Here is a 20,631-nt window from a genome sequence, read left to right on the forward strand (position 1 = left end):
TATTGAATAGTACCAAAAGAGCTAAATATAGCTAAAAAGTCCACTGAAGATTGCATCATGTACAGTTCTTTTCATCTGTGTGAAAGAAAGAATAAGAACTCCACTAGATTTCTTAAAATTCTTCTGTTTCCCTCAGAGCTGGTTTGGAGGCAAGGGAGGCTGAAGCGCTGGCTAACGTGATATTCTTTCTTACATTCCTGCAGTCCATTCCATTTTAGGACTCAACTGTGGATTTACCACATCTCCAAAAATGGGACAGTGTATCATTGTGCTGCCCATGAATAGATCAGGAACTGCTTCTGCAGTCCAGTCCTATTCCTAGCTGAGATTACTTTCTTTGGCAGTTTTGGAGCTATTTGGTAATAATTTATGAATATTTGAAGTTGACCTGGTCACTGCAATGCTTTCTCTTGAATATATGGGTTTAGTTGGTTAGAACTGTTGTGTGAAACAGTCAAGCAGGAAAGCATCTCAGTATGAGATATTCTCCAGGAAACAGTTGAGAATTGCTGAGAAACAAAGTCAGAACAGAAGACCAGCAAATACCTGCGATGAAAAGAAGTGCTAAAGGCCGAAGAAACGTTGTCTCGGGACATTGAGGTTGATTATTTGCAGGAGCGCAGCTGTGGTACAAGTATTTGCTGAGACATCCTAAAGCAGGTAAGCCTGCCTAGGTTGTCATCGAGCATTGCCAGATTTTAGGAAAAATAGCCGACTGCATTGCTATATACATTTCTATGGGTTATTTTTTCCTAATGCAGAATAAACAGTTCTGTGATTTAAGCAGTGTGAATAAGGGATAGATACAGCAAATCCTTTTGAGAAGAATTTGGGGGCAGGTTTAGCTCAGTTGGTTAGAGCATGGTGCTGCTAATGCCAAGGTCATGGGTTCAGTCCCCATACGRGGCTATGCTGAGGGTTGGACTAGATGACCTCCAGAGGTCCCTTCCAATCTTACCAGTCTGTGATTTTATGAATCCCTGAAGGGAAAAACAGCCAGCAGGTTAGGTGGTCAAACAGGGTGCGCTGGAGCATGAACACTCAGAGCTGCAGGGATGAAGGGGAAACTTGTGAGGGCACTTAGGCCTAAGGTTGCACATTCATGTCCTGTCTCCAGCCCTGCTCGATGTCAGGAAGAGACCTGGAGGGGCATTGGCTCTTCTGCATGTCCACTTTCTGCTGTGGTTGGGAAGCATGGATGTGTGGGCTGGCTGAAAGCCAGAGTGTGATCCAAACTAAATGATGGTGGGTCCAGGACCCTGAAGTTTGCTGTGTGACTTGCCTGTGGAGGAGTTTATACAGGGCCAGAGAGAGGGTTGTGGAGACGGGGGTGCAGCTAGCCCTGAGGTCACAGTGTTGGCCCTACCTGCTCCCTCACCTATACCTAGGTGTACTGACAGGGGAAAATGAAGGGGTATAAGGACCTTGCTAAAATCATTTTATCCTCACTCTACTACCTGCAATTTTATTGCTGGTCTAGAAAAGATAGTCTGACCATGGTGAGTTGTGGATTACATTGAAACTTCCCTGTTCTATAAATCACATCATTGTTTTCTGATTACTGATATCTAAGAAATGGCTTAAGCAACTGAGATTTAGTGTATTTGAAACTAGGAAGAATCCTGCAGATCATTAGTCAAGCATTTTTATCCTTGTCATAAGCAAAGTTAGCTTAAGCCGTGTTTTAGCTTTCTGAATCTGACAAAAAAGATTTTGCTCTACCAAATGTTTTTGATAGTTACTAATATTCTTAATATTCTACTAAAATTCCCATTATTGTCTGCGTACTTAGGATATTATCTTTTCTTGTTGAAAACTTAACACACAAAGCTGTTGTGAGTCACAAAGGGAGGGGGAATCTCACACCTTCACTAGAGAAGCTATCCGCTGTGGTTTGCATGCTAGACATGTTTTCTGGGCAGCCTTCTGCACGAGGATGCTACAAAGCACAATGGAAGCATTTATAAAACTTTTTATTGACTAAGGACCGGACAGTAGCATATGGGAACATCAACAATTGCTAACTGATCATGAAATAAAGAAATTCCAGTATTCTAGTGTTATGAAAAGAAGGGGGAAAAAAGTCATTCAGAACTTAGTCATATTGGTTCAGCTGTTGTAACCAAAGACTGATAAGATAATAGAGGTCTTTGTGGTTGGTTTCTACTGAGATGCTTTATCTTTATGATGCACTTGGGGCCCTTTAGAGTGGAAAGCTTTTTAAACTGCTGTTGGAGTTGGAACTCAAATTAGATGCTATTACGCTGAGAAGGGAGCTCCTTAGTCAGGCAGCCCTCACAAAGTGACTTTTATCTCCCGAGGCCTTCCATTAGATTGTTACTTTCTTCTGTTTTCCCTGTTTATTTTTGTTGACTTTTGCTGCCCTATTTTGTGGCATTTAAAAGGTGACCCAATCAAAAAAGGGTAAATGCTAAACGCTGGACAGAGCCTGTGAAGTAGAGACATCACAGCCTATCTGATGTGTGCTGCGATTGCYGTGTTAGACAGAGTGGTTTAACCAGGTTATCTCTGGGCAGCTAAGATCAAATGCACTTTCTTTTATGTTTAGCATTGTGTTTTGCTTTCTTCTCAAACAGTGTCCATAAAAAAAAAATACCCACCTGACAGAGGAATTGATTCATACAGTTGGGTTTTTTTTTTTTTTTAATGCTGAAATTACTTAACGTGATTCAAAATGATTTTTGATTGGTGGTTGAATTGCTATCATTGATGATACTTTGGAACTGCAGTTATGTGATTTAAAACCCTTCTTAGCTTCTGGCAAAGTCCCTACTTCGTTCTTGCATTTCTGTCTCCTGATTTCATAAAATTCGTATCATCTGTTTGTTCTGAAACACAACAGGAATAATTGTTTGTGGTGTATTAGTTTGTATTTCCTATAGATGTACAGCACAAAAGTTAATTCAGATGTGGTATGTAAACAGGGATGATATTTTTAAGGCTTTATGCGAATCAGAATTCAAGAGAACTGATAATACTTTGCAGCTGTGTAGGGACTCATGCGAAGATCTCCAAGCACTTCAGAAGCATTAACTAACTGGGCATAAAAATGTCTGATTGGTAGTATTTTGCTTTGTGTACACGTGGGGAAACTAAGGCAAGCACATTCAAGAACCCACAGCACTTCGCAGCCAAGAATCCCACTTCAGCAAGCTTCAGATCAGGCCTTTAAATTTTATTTGTGATACTATTATTTTGCCTTCTATTAACTTGATAGAATATGTGAGTTTAGCTTACTTTCTTTTGCTGAGTGTCAAAGAGATTGGTTTAAATTATACTCTGTCGGTTGAGAAATCTATTGTTTGTTATTCCTGCTTATTTTTTCCGTTACCAGAAGTTATTACTCTGTCTCTATATCATGACAGCTTGCCACAAGGACAGTTCCAAATTTAACATTGAATAGCCTCTTATGCTGACACGCAGATACATCTGTATATAGACTGAATGTACATTAAGAGGTAATAGAAGGAACAGAGATAATGGAAGTGCTGTAAGATGGTAAAGCAGAGATTTATTTAGGAAGTACAGTTGTATTCTGTATCTGTAGTTATGGGATACCATATTTTTAATCTTTTTTGAAATACCTAGATCTAGGCAGATAACAGTGCAGGATGTGATTTTTGTGATTTTTTTTTTAAATGCATTTTGCTGCAAGAAATATGGTGATCTTCACAGTACTTTGTATGCTAGAAATTGAGTGGTGTTTTAATTGTGTGATGTTTTGAAAGATAGGTTTTTGCCATAAACAGAACTTTTTCAAAATGTAATCTTAGTTTACAAGTAGAGTTTAGTTGATCTTTTCTCTCTTTTTGAGTAGATTTATAGCTGTGTTTTATTTTCTCACTCCTGGTTAGATTGACCTGTGACCAGACTTTCTCAACAGTTCTCTTTGATGCATTGGTTCTGTTCAGTTGACCATTTTACCTCAATTTGTGCTCAAATCGAGAGGAAAAAGCAAAACAATAAACACAAAGAAAAAATGAAGTGTTGGTACTATTATTTTCCAGTTTATGATTGTAAGCACGAAGGCAAGAATACATATCCTAAGGACTATCACAAATAATAACTATTTTTTCTGAACTTTTGATGAGAATAATTGTTTCATTTTCATTTTTTAAAAGTCCTTAAACACGATTGACTTCTCATTAATACTCAAAATTTTAAATACTGCTGGTAAAGAGAGTCAATGGATCAAATTCAGAATATTTGAAGCCACTGAAATAAAGACCCCTAAGAAAAATCTGTCAATTTTAAAGGTCTTTCCTAACTGAAGACCATTTTGTGATAGAGCCAAAGGTTAATAAAATCAGTAGTGAATGTAGCAATTTTACAGATAAGCTATTCACAACAAGTGTAGTTACTTGAATAAAAAGCTAATTCAGTTCTAAAATGCCACATGCAGTAGCAGTGAATAGCTGCTTTTAGGTGCTTTCTGGAGGAGGATAAAATACAGAATCACAGCACTCTTCTTTTCCAGCATCCCTGGCTGCCTGTAAATTGCTGTGAATGGGACTGTAGGCTGACAGGCTCTATTAAGACAAACTGCCTTTCTCATCGGAGAGATAAAATAAATCAGGTGTTTAGTCAAATTAAAATACTTCAGATGGAGCAGGCCCTGGGGAGCACTGATCCACCTGACAAATCTGAGAGAAACTCAAGACAAATGTGTTTTGGGGATAAGGAAGACCCCATGGAAAAAAAATGCACTGCTGTCTTTGGAGTAAGAGAATAGGATTAGAACAGAGAAAGAGAGCTACGATATATAACATTTTATGGAAGCTGGCATGTTTACTGTATATTTTTTTACTAAGCTTTTTGTTTTATCTGTTTTTATGGCAAATACATTTTACAGATAGCTATATTTTTATTTTATTTATTTATATCTTATAGTCAGCAGAAGAGTTTATTTACTGGTAATGATTTCAGGAGTCTCATTGCTTGCTGCAGTAAGTGGATGCAAAACAGATGATGATGACACACAGCTACTGATGACCTCTCTTGGCCCAGCCAGATCAGCTCAATCTGGTCTGCATTCTGAGCAAGTTGTCTTTTATTGGTATTTAAACTGTAAAATAATGGTTGAGATTTTCCAGTCTAAAATTAAATTATACCTCCCCACACACTGTTCATACAACCAACATGCTGCCTCTTATGCTTTTTCGTGTCTTAAGCAGTGTTCATTTAGGTGTCTTGCAGCTTCATGGAGGTCTCATTATTTTCCAGGAGCACAGTGTACGTTTTGTGGTCATCAGTTCTAATCCTGTTGTTGGGTTACATGGCATAGAACAAATTAAAGACTAGAGGACTTTAAATGGGGTCATTCATTTTAGATGTGTTTCTCTTGAGCAGGGGGAGAGGGGGAGGAAACAAACCCAATTACTGAATAAGTTCCTGAATAAGAACAGTTACTTATGCCTGCTGCAATATAAAATTCAGAAAAAGAAAAAGAAGTGACCTTTGCATTGTTGCAACTTTATTGAACAATTCTAACTAATCATAACAAAATAATCAAGTCATCGTTTCTGATAACTTTCTATCCATGTTATCAAGCAAATATAAGTATACAGAATAATATGGAAACAGAGCAGGAGATTGATAACTGCCTTGGGTGTATAAAATATTTTGTGACTCTCAGATCTGAGGCTGCATCACTACTCCAAAGCTGCTGGACAGATGTGAAAGTCTCAAGCTATGGTTTCCCAGGTGGCAGTGAATGGCAATAAGTATCATCTGAGGCAGCAGGTTGCTTCACACTGGCTTTCTAAAATAGTGGGAATAATCGATGTTTCCTAGGTATGGTGGGTGAGTCAGTGGCTTTTTCTTTGCTAGTACAATCTTTTATGCATGAAAATAAATTTTAGTATACAACAATATACTCAAAAGCATCTAAATAACCCTTGATRTATGGTGCAAAATTTTCAAATTTTAATCATATTTGAATTTTAGAGGGTTAAGGTAAGTCTATGTGGAAGTCACAGAAAATTGGACTGATGTCAACAATGTCAATAGCGTAGAGTTCAGCACGGTCTAAGGGATCCTGGCAAGGCAGAAGAAAGTAGAAGGAAGGCTGCACCTTCCCTTCTGCTGGCTACCTATGTGCCTAGACTTCAAATCACTGCTCTCCCCTGCCTTTTATTTTATTTTATTTTATTTTATTTCGAAACAGCTTTTGGGAGAACTCTGTTCTATTGTTTTAATTGCTTGTATCACACAGAAGTTTTGCAATAAGTTAAATAGTTGAGTGTCCTTCAGCTTTAATTTCATGCATCAAACATACTTTTAGTGACTGAGCAATTTTCTAACCATTTCTAAAATTTCCACTAAGACTTGAGAAGTTATTCCTGTTTCCTTGTCAAACAGAGGCCTGCGTCACATGTATACTGAGTTAAGATTTGTCACTACCTGGTACTCAGACATCAGTTTGTGCAGACTGTTTTGAAACGAAGATTATTAGTAGAGGCTAAAAAATTAAATGCTTTTAATACTTTCATTATGTTATAAAGTGTAATTAAGAAATGTTCAAAAGAATGGTTACATTTTGTTTCTGGAGCTTTGCTTTGTTTAGAGTGAATGACTTAAGCCATGCAATTTCTCTTCCATAGACAGTAAATGTAGAGATAGAAGGTTTTTTTGTATGCTACTTTTGCAAATGAACGTCTATTTAAGAATAATATTAGTCCCATCATAGCATGGTGTAAGTAGTAGAGCGTCTTGAGTTTGTGACCTGCTTGGCAGGAGTCTGTTTTGTTTTCCCTCTCCTTATGAAACTTGTCAACCTCTTTCTTCTCTTCCCTAGAAGATATTCATCTTACCCCTGGGAAGAAGGTGGAGTCATAATTTTGGTGACAGTTTCTCCATTCCCTCCCAGGTCCTGTTCCTCACACATTTTCTTCCTCTTCGAAAAGTCCTGTGACTTCTTTATCACARTCCTCTATTGTGAATGGAGGAAAAGAAGGACGCTAATACCCCCGCCTTCTTATGACCCTTCTCTTATCACTGGGGCAGTTAACAGTCTTGACTAGGTCTTGATTTGGTTGGCTTCCTCTCTAGCTCTCGGTTCTTCTGTACAAGGTGCAATTGGTTTGTTTATCCCATGCCCAATTGTAAACCTCTTTCCCATATTCCTATTCCTATATTCCTGAACCTCTGCCTTACCCTAATCATGCTGCCTGTTACAGCRCTGTGGGTCTGCGGTGCTCCCGTGGGCAAAAACACTGTGAGGTTCAAATGCGGGAGCTAACATTGCTGCTTGTGACAGACTAATATGTTTGTGCGTAAGACAGAATGTTTTTGGATGGATTTGCAGAAGGACCCTGTACTCTTTACTTAGGAGACCCATGCAATTTACCCATAAACAGACTGTTAGGCATCATTAGTGCAAAGAATAAATGTACCGTAGTTTCATATTAATTAGATACTCTCTACAGAGTAAACTTTGAAAGTTAAATGAAAATTTTTAAGTCATTTTCTTAGGTTAGCAATTTCTCTTAGGGACAAGATAGCTCATTTTTAATATATATTCCATAACCAAAGATTACATTACTTGAATGACCCACTATATATACACGTATTTTAGAAAAATGATCAAAAAACTATKAAACTTTTTTTTTCACTGAACAGCATCTTTTTTATATGTATTTTAACATTTCTATGTATTTTTAAAAAACATAATACGTTAAGTGAAAGAAAACTACGTTTAGTAAACTGAACAGTAATACAGAATGTATTAATCACATCGGGGAGGTTCAGATGGAAAGGATTCAGGGATTTGTACACAATGTATTGTTAATTACTCCTATCAGAAAAAGAAATACTCTCTATCAGTCTCTCTTCTGCTTCAAATTTTTTTATAGACTCTACTGCTTAGAGCACAAGCAAAGCTATGTGCTAAAATGTTTTGGGATTTGCTAGAAAAACGTATATTCAAACTGCCGGTTGAAATAAGCATGTTGGTGCTTCAGCCAGGTTTTTGTGAATATTGTTAGGTAACTATTGTCTATCTCATATTTACAGTACATCTTTCCTGCACATTTAGGTACACCAGAAAGCCTGGCAGAAAAAGAGCGACAGCTCTCTACCATGATCACCCAGCTGATCAGCTTACGGGAGCAGCTCCTGGCTGCCCACGATGAGCAGAAAAAGCTGGCAGCTTCACAAATTGAAAAACAACGGCAGCAAATGGACCTTGCTCGCCAGCAGCAAGAACAGGTGAGGCTCCCAGAAAGAAACCTGTGAAAACGTTTCATGCAGAATGCTTATCATAAACATTGTTCTGCTTGGTGCTTCCTTTCATCTTTTTTTTTGTTGTTGTTAAAAGAGCTTAAATATCTTCAGAAATTGCTGTTTTTACCATAAAGAGAAAAATATTGTAGGACCCTGAGAGAAAAGTGGTTGTGGAAATTCAAATAATTTCATTGCTACAATGATTTCACTTGATAGATTTTGCAGTTCCTGCAGCTTGCGCTGAGATGTAGTTTTGGGAGTTACTAATAAACCAGAGTATAAGCATTATTTAACTCTTCCTGTCTTTGACAAGAAAATAATTGAATAGGAAACCCTTAACAACTCCCAAACCTTCAAATATCTTAACCTCCCCCAATAACAAACAAACAAACCTTATTTTAAAGGGCCAATTGTCCAAAGAGCCGTTCTCTTCTCTTTGTGCAAAAGTGTGACAGCACTGATCCCATACACTGGTCCCCTAGGCATTAGATCAGACAGATCCAAATTAATGTGTGTTTTTTAGGAATCTGACATTATTACTAGAATTATCTTTTCAGTTAAATGTATTTTATAGGATATATACAGCAATATATGCTCTGTTGATTTTAATGAGTTGTGACGTCTGATATTTTATGTGCTTGAGTATTTGCCCACATGTAGGAATATGGACTCATCCCCTAATGGAAAATAACATAAAGGAACACTGTAAAAAATCAGAAGTTAGAATGTCATTTAGCCATCCAGAGATGACACAGTAATTAACTATTGACACTTGTGAATAAGCTAGCACAAATTAATCTTGACACATTTGCAGACGAGTGATATCTTACAGTGAACACTTTGTAATTATATTTCAAAATGAAAATTAAATGACACTTAAAACTAGGTTGTCATGCTCAATGAAGCGAGCATGTAGCTCAACCGATAGGMAAATAAAATTCAGAATTTGAGCCACATGGTGCTTGTGTACCCTACTTTACTTTGTCAAGCTTATACATCTAGACTATGCAATGGTAATTGCATTGCAGTGTGTTGGATACATTTTCTAGCAGTACTGTTCAGTCTAAGAGGATCATTGACATTAGATGTCTAGTGGTATATTTTTGTTTTTTCAGGAAATGAATGTTCAAATGGTATTACGTTGTACAAACAGTTACAAAACTGTTTGACCAGCAGTCCAAACTTGAGCAGATCAGTGCCTTTGCTCACACAAAGTAAACAAAGAGCTCACCATTGCCTTGGCTCTGACTTACTATGCAAAGTAGCAGCCAGGTCACCAGCAGCTCCAAACAACTCTCAAATTAGGATAGTATATATCTGTGAAAAACATACAACTGTYGGAAAGAATGATCATGATGGCATTCCATTCGGTGTCTGGTTGCAATGTGTAATTGCCTGCAATTCCTTTCTGAAGCTGAGTATCACAATTATTTTTCGATTAACTTCTCTGAGATATAAGCAGCAGGGGCAACATGGACAGAAACCTGCCAGAACTTATCTTTAGTGACAGGCGCTACAGTCCCGAGACGGAATAGCGCACTCGGTATGTTACCAATTAAAAACGGTGCTCAGGCGCTCGTACAGGTGTTTCTGTAGCAGAGTTACCATTACAGCTGCTTTTCCAAGCACAGGCGCTGCTGCTGACCACAGTTCTGACAATAATTACGAGAAGCCCCGAGATGTTAGGAGCTGCCCCTATATTACCTAGTCACACAGGCAGCCCTGTTTGAGCTAGCTTTTTCATTAGCAGACTAGGGCCTGATTCTCAGTACTCATTCACCATGCTGTAATTCATTTTACTGCAAGATTTGTCCAGAAATATTTRAACACCGAGCTTATAAAGGGTGTTTGATCCCTACTATGAGCATCAGCATAGCAGACTCTGATAGTGGCTTGATTCCTTTTCTGAGCAGCACTTTGCCCTGATCCCAGGCGCAGTAACACATGGAGATCAATTTGTTTCTTTGAGGCCATATGTAAGGCTTAAAATATGTATGGATTTTGTGTTGATCCCCCACACAAAAGTGAATTTTAATTGTAGCTGTAGAAAAAAAAAAAAAAARGACCCAGAACTATTTCCAGGCAACAAAGTGTGAGAGATTAAGGAAATAACGAACTTGATCTCTATGTGTGCACRATTACAARCTGCTAACACRTACCTGCTGATTCCTTGTGAGGTGCTTTATCTGAACAGTTTGCACTAAGGCTATGTGATTGTTTATTTTCAAATGAATCTTGCTACACTTRCTGTAATTTCTTTATCTAAGAAACATTTTACTTAGCTTTCTCAGAATTAAAATACATGCACTTAATATATTATTAAACTATATATTTCATCAAAGAGAGAGAGTGAGCGAGTGAGCATACTAGAAAGAGGAAAGGGAAGGAGACAAGAAGGATTATTGYCAGGGCTGAAATGATGGACTCAAGTGACCAGATTACCTTTGTCACCAACTTCATACTGTTTTATGTGGTTTCTCTGCTCTCAAGAAATATTTATAGGAGGGGAAATTATACTTGAGAAATGAAGGTAGCAAAATTGCTGAGCTGGGGTTTCTAGGAAACACAAATCTAATCCTTGCTTCAGCCTGCTGAGCAGTCACCCTTCGAAAGCAGACTCCGGTCGCTGAGCCGGCTCCSGCAGCTCCTTCCCCGTTACAGCGGTCGGTGCTGCTGCGAGCGCGAGCGGCTCTGCGGCCTGGGGGAAGGAGCCTTTTCCTCTCTGCTCCCGAGTGCTGCGTCTGGAGGCCGGGCGGGAGCAGAGGAGCCCGGCGGGAGCTGCTCCCGCGTTAGTCTCCCTGCCCTGAACCTTTGCTTCCCCCCACTCGTGTCAGAGGAGCGATACGTTAAGCCTTTACCTTTGCAGATCCCTTACTGAAACGACAAACAGAGAGCAGGAATACCTATGTGTTTGACAGGATCATGCTGAGGACGAGTTACTGAGCATCGAGTACTGCTGTCTTTGACACAGAATAAGACTCCACTGCCTCGAGTAGTTCCAAGGAAAATTTTGAGACTAGCAGGAGAAGTAACGTACTGCTCACTGTGAATGAAGTTAGAGAAGCTTGCCCTAAGAGCTTGAGCTGAATAGTGAAACATCTATAAATGCTAGCTAAGGCTACAGATCGGCAAAGCAGGAAAATGTGTGTTTAACCTTAAGCACCTGAGTAATCCCATCCCCATTCAGCAAAGCACTTAATTTTAAGCATGTGTTTCATTCCCGTTGTAGCTAACAGTAATGTATCATAGTCAGAGTTCACCACAGGCTTAAATGCTCTGTTGAATAGCGATGAGATTATTCACATGCACACAACTAAGCCTGTGTTTCTGAGCTTTGCTGAGTTGAGGCCTGTGTGCTTAAAATACGTATTTCTTACTGGCTAGCCACATTTGCATATTGCATTGGTTTACATCATGTTTAATCATTGTTTCATTTGTTGTATCATGTTTACATCATGTGTACAGGTACCTCTAAAATAGTCTTCATTTTTTTTTTAAAAAAAAGACGTTCAATAAACATATAACGAAAAATAGCTAATAAAATTTTTTCACTCAATAATATTGAAGTTTCAATATTACTGTTTTAATTTAATGGAAATTTTATTTCTAATAGATTGCAAGACAACAGCAGCAACTTCTGCAACAGCAGCACAAAATCAATCTACTGCAGCAGCAAATTCAGGTCAGTGTATTTTATTGCTCTCTTCTGATTATACTTAACTTCCATTTATGGAGGAGGAAGGATCTAAAATAAAGCAGTCACATGCTTTACTAATAAGTCTCAGTAAAGATGCTCTTTATGGAGGGTCCTTGTGCCTTTGAAAATTATTGTCAAACATCTTTTTGGTGGAACGAGCTTTTATTTAATAAGCAAAGTTTTTTTCTGAAAGTTATGAATTATCCCTCAAGTCTTGCCATTTAATTATGAAATCTGCAATCGATTTGATTTATAGTCTATGAAGTAAAAGCAGAGTTTCAATTATTATTTATAGATTTCCTTCTACAAAGGCAAAATTGGCTTAATAAGGAAAAAGTTATTATGGCAAACACGGGGAATGTTGGAATGTTGAATTCAGCTTCATTAACTAAAGCAAACAGCTATAGAATAGGACAATAGACACTGAAGCGTTCCTTCTACCATCACAGATTTGGGAGCATTCTGGAGGTTGTCTGTGCCTCTACTCAGAGCCTGCTTTAGTCTTGTGCATATAGACCTTTCCTCAGGTATATATGCAAGTATATATGGTATATATGGAGAGTGATGTGTGTACAGGCATTGCTGATGTGTCTTTATTACCTTTTCTGCTTCCCATGAAAGCATTTCTATGGGCCTGTTCTTTGATTTATTTAAGTATTTAATTCTGGTCTGATAGCTGATTGTGCTGCCAGTCATTCCTTGTAAGTTTGGACAATCTATTTTTCCCCTAATCAACTGGTTGCCATGTTGTTATATGCCAAAAGTGAAGCCTTTCCTTCCCTCATCCCAAACCCAATGTGCTTGCAAATCCTTTTGAAAATTTTTCAATGCAGTTTCAGTTGGACTTTAATGGATTTAATTAATATTTATAAATGTGCTGATACCTGGACTGAGAAACATGATTGAATTTAAAGTATCATTGTCATTGCCTGTTGGAAGACTGCAGTTTTGAAAAGAAGACTGCATGTTTGTTTTAGGGGTACATGAGGAATGGAAGATATGAAGCAGCAATGAAAGTAAAAAAATGCATCACCTTCTCCTCTAGGTGTTATTTGCAAATCTAGCTTTCAAAAACAATGAATCATTTTCCTGCATATAAAAAAAAATCTTTACTTGGCATAAGAGTGAAGAAGGAAACATAGCTGAATCTGTTAAACAGAGAGTTATTTGCATGAGAAATATGTTTTATTTTTTAAAATTTCTTTAAAAATTAGGACACAGAAAGAGGAATCATAACCAGATCATTTTGTATCTTATTGGAGAGCATAGCTATGTTTTACTGGAAAGTATCCTGCTCTGTAGTAAATGATTTAAAGGCACTTCACATTTTAGGTTGCCTTTTTTGGGGAGGTGTCTAGAAGTCATCTGAGTCTTATTAATTTCTCCTATACATCCCCAACTGCTACCAAGAACATTGTGAGCCAAGTGCCGATCAGAAAGCTGCCCTCAGATATTGAAAATAACCAGAAGTTTAAAGTGACATAAATAAATTTTAATTTGGGGAATTTTTTTTGGATCATATTTTATAGCATTCCACGTAGTCTTTTTCAGGTGTAGTGGTTTATATTATCATAATTTCATTTTTGACATTTGTCCAATTTTGACGATTTTTATATTATCATAATTTCAGAAGCTTTATTTTTACAATTGCTGGCTTTGATAAACTACAAGAGCCAAAAGCCTACAGGAGGGCAAAAATCTGAAGTTCTTTTTTATGCTATTATTATTCTTCTTATTGTAAGGAAAGATTTAGGCTTCAAAGAGATTTCTCTAAGGAGAAAGTGCACACAATGCTCTCAGCTTATGATTCCGTGAAACGAATGTTACGTGACTACCAGTTGCTGTCCTCTTTATGGCAATTAGAAATCCATCAATTTCCTGAAGAGTTGCTATAAAATCTTCTTTAGAGTATGACAGTTTGAGGCAATGTGAAGAAACAGTGATTCGTCTAACACTCATTGCTTTCTGGGTGCTTTATTAGTGTTCCCAGTCTCATCTCTTCTTTCCTGAGAATAAACTCCTATGCTGATTGCCTTCCAATTTTTAAGGGTCAGGTCTAAAGCTCTTCTGGAGCAATAAAATAGTAAAAATCTCTTTCCCTCCAAGGATTTTGCTGTAACTTGAACATACTGCCTCAGAGGAAGGACTTCCTTTTTTTTTCTTTTTTTGTTTTATTTTTTTAAAAGATAGTTTCTTAAAAAAAAAAAAAAAAAAAAAAAAGGCGTAGTTTCTGTTGCCTTTCTGTTAAGCATGGCACTTTACCCATAATACTCTACTGAGAATGGTGAAGATTTACCCTTCTGCTGATTCCAGGGACATGCTGTGCTAGGAAAGTCTGCAGGTTCATTTTCTTGTTCATTCTCAGGTTTCCTCTTGCATAATGCTGAACCCTTCACAAGTTTTCTTTTGTGTCCTTTCTTATATGTAAATTCAAACAGATGTTTTAACAGGTGGAAATGACAGTTCTGTTCATGTGAGCTGAACTATCTCGGTGACCTTTCCTTAAGTGCATTTGTTTTAAAATCTTTGCCAATATACTCTTACTCCATAGTTCCTTAGTAGTCTGGACTCCTTACTTATATTTGTATGTTTTATATATATAAATATGTATATTTATATGGAACAAGTTTTACTTGCGTGTGTCAGGTGACTCTAACAAGTGACTTTCAGCATGTTTTCTGTCCTGGCTTGTGGGTCGGGCTGGTAGTGGGCTTCTCATCCTTAGGAACCTCCTGGGTGCTTCTGCAAAGTGCTAGGACTGTTGGGCGGTTGCCTTATCAAACACATATTGGTCTTACAGGGAGCTTTCTAAGAAAAGTTTCTTAGGATTATGGGACAGTTTGTTTCCTAGGCTAAACACCAGCTTATGTAGTCCATTCATTGAGTAGTTTTTCTTTGTGTATTTGTTCTGATCAGTTTTGTGGCAGGTTTGTTGGCCAGGACTTGCCTGTGGTAGAAGGTAGTTGCTAGGTCTCCTTGGCAGTTTCTGATGGGTTTGCTGCTGTTGAACCGGTTGCGAGTGTTGCAGCTTGTGGAGACCTGCAGCTCCCTGAGGGCTATAGGTGAGATGCAGGCACCTGGGTGATGCAACGCAGCACTGGTTCGCCCTGGCACCCTCGCAGCCTCTTTGGAGGAAACCTCAGCGTGGAGCCTGAAGTAGCTGCCATGAAGTCGCACTAGCAACGTGAGGTGGAATTCATCAGATCAAAAGGCGAGATCTACAGTACAGACTCTGTGGCTCAGTTAATTATCCATATTGTTTTTCTAGTGAAAGAGAAGCAGTGTGAATAATTTTAGGATGCAATTCATCTTGTCCTAAAGTAGACACTTAAAATATGTCAGGTGAATTGTTGCCTAAAATGGCTGTTTCTCTCCATTAACTATAAAGGATGTGGATGCCTATAGTGTAGAGATTTGAAGTGAGATGAAGTGAATCAAATTCTCTGTGGCTTGAGGGGAAAAACAGTTTTCTAATAAAACTTTATATTCCCACTTTGGTTCTTTGGGCTTGGTAGAATTTTAAGCTGTACCCCAGTAGTACACTTGATTTTATCCTGAGTGTTAGTTTAAAAAGTCTCTTGTGCTACCCTTTTCAGGAAACCGTGATCACTTACGTAGGGCAGCCTGGATCATTGTCTATACTTTGTAGGCAGGAAAAAACAATAGTACTCTTCCCTGTCACTCGCTTTTTGAAAAGATGATAAAATGTGTGAGTAGCACAGGTGCCAGTTCCATCTGGACATGGGCCTATTCATGGCGCAGCTACTTGAAATGAGTACAGTATGTTCTCTAGTATTCAGGAGTGGGGCATTGCTGATGCAATGTTATCATCACATGAGACACACTGTGTACCACTCTGATCTTCTGAGGTATGGCATTAGTTTTTAAACAGTGATTTTCATGAGTAAGTGCATCTAATTTAGCTATCCATTTGAACAATTAAAAATAACATTAGATGAGGCTTACAAGATTTCTGTCAGCAGTATGTATAAATGGAAATAGTCTACTATTAAAACACATATTGTTCACTGGATACCCACTGGGTTAATTTACATTATTTTGTATGTATTGTTTACATTTTGATTTATACTGTATTATTTATTTACCATTTTTAAACACCTTATTTCATTTAGTTTCTTTAAARTCCATTTACTAGAGCACCTTACTCCAAACTTGTTAGACATCCAAACCTTTGCCAGCAGTCCATCAGCAAACATAGCATGTGAGAACAACATAGGTATTTGAAGAATACTGAGATCATTAAATATTCTTCATAATTCTATCATATTTTCTAAGTGAAGATAATGTTTTCAGGGTGAGGAAAAGCAGTTTTGTCTRTTGGCTAAAGGGAGAAAGACTTTGGAGTTATTCTTAGTTGTCTTTGATTAACTATCTGAAATTTGGCAAATTGTTTCCTGTTCCTCAATCCAAACAAAATGTTTTGAGAACTTGAAAAGAAAAATTTCAGTGTATTATTACTTTTCAGCTCAAATGTTCATACTGCTCTTAGGGAAGAGGATAAACACTCTTCTRCAGGGGAGACTGCAAAGATGAGATGAAAAATATTGTGCCAAACTATAATCTTCATTCGGCAAAGTTTGCAGACAAATCATTCCTTTAAGTGGAAATAAAGTTGGGAAAGCACAGTAGGACAAGTAAGATATCAAATTGGGCTCCAGGGTGATTCAGATTTGTTAAGAAACTTTCTTTTTTATTYGAAATGTGTTCTTAAAGTATTACGGACAAAATAAGGCTACTCCAAGGACATCTCAATCTGTGCTGTGATAAGGAAACCCTAGGGATGAGAGGAAAAAGCTGTTTAAAGGAAGAATTTGGTGGTGCATCRTAAAGAGAAGAGTAAAAAAAAATGAAGGCCTTGTGTAAGTCTAACGGTCCAAGCCTTCAAARCACTTGAGGCTCCGAAGTCCCTGCGAGTTCAGTGCCTCCTTGGCAAAAGTCAGTTCTCACAGCGACGTTTGCCAAAAGCTTGTGACCTGCCACGTTCCACCGAGGAAGGCGGTGGGAGCCCGCTTGACACCTGGAGTGTTTCCTCCAGGATTTCTCTGCATGCGGAGGGGCTGAAAGGATGAAAGTGCTATCGCTTTGCTTCTCTGGCAGGTAGGCTTTATTAGGGCAAATCCTAAATTGTGGCTGAAATTTTTGAAAGGGACACTGGTTGTTGAGCTTTTCTGGAGAACCTTGTGATGATTATCACAGTGAAAGCAAGTCTAAACTGCTTTCTGCTTTTCTCTTCACCTTATTCCTTTATTCTATACTATGGTAAATGCCATTGCAGAACATTTCCCTTTCTCTTTGAATCAAGTATAATTTCCATTCCATAAAAAATTGACTTTCTCTGCTCTTGTAAGTATTCTGTTTTAATTCAGCCACTAGAACTTTTCCTGGTTTTTTTTCCTGATTTTAAGGTACACATTCACGCCACATAGGTTAATATCAAAGTTCTTGCATTGTCTAGTTCAGTCAAAACAAGTGAGCATGATTACTGTGGTAGTAAACAAACAAAAGAATAGTAACATAAAAATTACAATTATTTAAACTGTCCTTGAATATGAATTGTTTGAATCGTACTTAAGAGGCTGAGCCAATGTGTCTCTCTTGTTATTGAGATGATTAACTACTGACAATTCAGGTACCTGGTGAGCTGAATAAGGACCATCTCTTTATGTGAAGTACGTGTCTAAAGATCAGGAATAATTACATTCCACATTAGCCTTCGTAGCCTCCCTGACCCGGTTAATTAATTTTTTGCTAGGATAATAATAGTAGAAATAGATTTAAAGATATGCTTCATCATTAAGTATCAAACTGACCTCCAATTTTAAGAGCTGAACCTTTCATTTATTGCCTTTGGGAGACAGGTTAAACCTCGTAGCAGTGAGCTTGCTGAAAGCACACAGGCCGGAATCTAGTTATTGTCAGTCCACGTCACTGTCTTAGGGCATTTCTTGTTGTAAAGGGTATTTAGCATTGACAAGTGAAAAGCCATTGCAGTGCCACTGTTCTGGCACTAGGCAATATTCTCCTCTCACCACTACCACCTTTCTTTTTTGCCTTTTTCTTTCTTTTTTTTCTTTTCTTTTTTTTTTTTTTTTGTGTGTGTGTGTGTGTGATTGATCGTGAAACTGATCCCCTTCCAGCAAGCTCTGGACAGGACCAAATCAAGCCATTGAAAGCAATTTGATACCTCTGTTGGCAGGGTGTTTGCAGATCAGATACTCCCTTGAAAGAAACTGAGGGTTATAAACAAAGCTTAGAAGTCTAGGAATAGCCCCCAGCTTCAGCAAACCCTGAAAATATTTTGTAATTGTATCTTCAATCATGGATTAGCCAGGAAAAACAGACCTTTTTTGCCTTTATATTTCACTGCTGTATGCTGTTTTCAGTTGCCCACAGGCACACTGTTGTGATCTTCTTTGGAACTTTAAAATTGGGATAAAAATGCAAATGTAATTATTTCTTTTATCTAATCTAATTAACTTTTAAAAGTAATGATGGATGCGCTGTAGCCTGCATCAAACATTTTAATAATGATATTTCTGGATTAAAGAATAGGTAAAACTACTGTGGTAATTTTTAAACAGTCAAGATTATGGCAATTGAAAATGAAAAGTATTGTGGTGACTTAATAAACTATAGCTGTATTTTATTAATTTACAATAGAGAAGAGACATTTCCCTTAAATTCTAGGTTGCTCATGAATTGTTTCCACACTGTCATTGCCTGTTGTTGTTGTTGTTTTTTGTTTTGTTTTTACGGTTCAGTATTAAAAAAATCTGTGACTAGCTCCCTTCTGCAGGGCAGCTGTCCACACGGAAGAGAGAATTGCCATTATGTGCCTGTGACTTGTAGCTGGCTGCTAAATCACTGCTTCGAATTCCCAGGGCTCTGCCGTAGGTGTGGTGTCGCAGCTTCTGTCCAGCTCATAACTTGGTTAGCAAAAATAGAAACTGATCCAATGGAGGAAAAACAAATATGCTAAACATCAAAGTAAAATGTTTCATATTTTATTTATTATTACATAATGGCTTATTAATGAGTTCTAAAGTCTTTTTTGATAGTTACGCAAGCAAAAGCTGTATTGCTGGCCAGCTTTTTCCACCAAAAGTCATCTTAYGGCTGTCTAGTTTGGAATTTTCTGTCGGCAGCGTGGGAGGAAAAGCAATGTGGGCTTCTTGCCCTTTCCCAGCCGCCCAAGGAGCGGGACCATGGTTGTTTCACAGACCTTTCTCCAGCTAAAGACCTGAAGTGAAAGTTCTTGCAGCCACAGGTCCATCTCCTGCTGCAGGGAAGGAGACCTGCAGTTTTAATGGGTACCCTGGCTGTGCTCCCTCTCCCTTATTCAGCCTTTTCCTTGCTGAACATGCTTTTTAGTGGCAGCATGGTGGTGGCCAGAGAAAGATAACGTGCTGTGCTAAAGGCTCACCCCTTCGGCGTTGCTGCCTACGGTTCAGTTCCTGCACCTCCGCCCCCCATTCGTAAGGATCCTGCTATTTGCTCTGCCTCTGAGGCCCTCAGCCCTGGGAGACGAGCTGTATCTTGGCAAAGCAGAAAGTAGTTCTGGGTTTGACTTGAATATAATCCGTAAAACTTTATGCAGTTGGAGAAGAGGGTATTTTAATTTTTAATATGACCTTTTAAGAGTTAAAATAGCTGCCTTACAGTTTTCTAATTCACTATATGCTTTTTTCCTTTTAAATAGCTTTATTTCGCCTACCCAAGTCTAAACAAATGGTATTTAATGCAAAAATTCAGCCTTGTGTATTTCTTTCATATGACTTCTCTAATTATAGAGCAGTAAATGGCAGAATAGCATATGTTAGCAACATGAGCAGCAGTCTATGAAATGAGCTACAAGTTAATAAAATGATCTTGTGGTGGTGTTGGCCAAATGTTAGCACACATGTTTCGGAAAGTGATATTTCAACAGACTTGAAGAATAGGACTTTGGCACATGGGTGCCGAACATGATCTGATGTGTGGAAATTAGTTAAACCAAAGTAAATATCATTGTTCCTCAGGCTCATATTGGTGCAGAAAATGATAGTAGCTGCCTTCCCACTTTCCCTCTCCCACGTCTGTTTTAAAATTGGAAATGAAGGTCCAGGCACCCATACTCCCCAGTTCAAGTGCTGCTGCTTCTTTCAAGCTAGGAGTGTTGTGTTGCAGCCTTGCCAGTGGCTTAAAGGCTTCTTCTCAGCTGTGCCTCTGTCAAAGCTAGGCGCYAAAATCTCATTGATTCTTTTGAGCCCAGAGTTTCATTCTGCAGCCTGTACTTACATAAGGGTCTCAGACTGGAGCCTCATTAGTTCAGGGGCAGATTGTAACACGCTTCTGAACAACCGTGTAGGATCCAGTGACTATCTGCTACCCACCTGTACTGCTGCTCAGGGGTCACTCTCCACCAGTGGGCTGCCCAGCCGAGCCAAGCTGGTATGCCAGCGCRGGAGTTGCCAGGCTATGGGAGGCCCTGTGCAAGCTCATTCCTACACCCTTGGGTGGCTCCCAAAGACTCTAGTGGAGATTATGCCCTGCTGAACCCTTCTGGTGCTAATCCCCTGGTAGTGGAGGTGTGCGTCAACCCCTRTGCGGGGCTGCGCTGTCAAAGCTGCAGTCTAACCTGTTCAAGTCCAARTCAGGCTGCATAATGGGAAGTTTTGCTCCCACGCAGA

General features: G+C 38.6%; 1 protein-coding gene across 12 annotated transcripts in view; it reads left to right on the forward strand.

Moving 5' to 3' along the window:
* Positions 1-20,631, forward strand: part of SOX6 (SRY-box transcription factor 6) — a 373,675-nt gene that overhangs the window by 217,549 nt on the left and 135,495 nt on the right. For all 12 annotated transcript variants that reach the window (XM_085317147.1, XM_085317158.1, XM_085317157.1 and 9 more), the window contains 2 exons: positions 8,057-8,229; positions 11,858-11,926. In XM_085317147.1, coding sequence (XP_085173273.1) covers positions 8,057-8,229; positions 11,858-11,926 — 242 coding nt within the window. The remainder of the gene's footprint in view (positions 1-8,056; positions 8,230-11,857; positions 11,927-20,631) is intronic.

The sequence above is a fragment of the Rhea americana genome, unplaced genomic scaffold (genome assembly GCF_003343005.1).
Source record: "Rhea americana isolate MKP2758 unplaced genomic scaffold, rheAme1 scaffold_49, whole genome shotgun sequence".
In the NCBI taxonomy this organism is placed as follows: Eukaryota; Metazoa; Chordata; class Aves; order Rheiformes; family Rheidae; genus Rhea; species Rhea americana.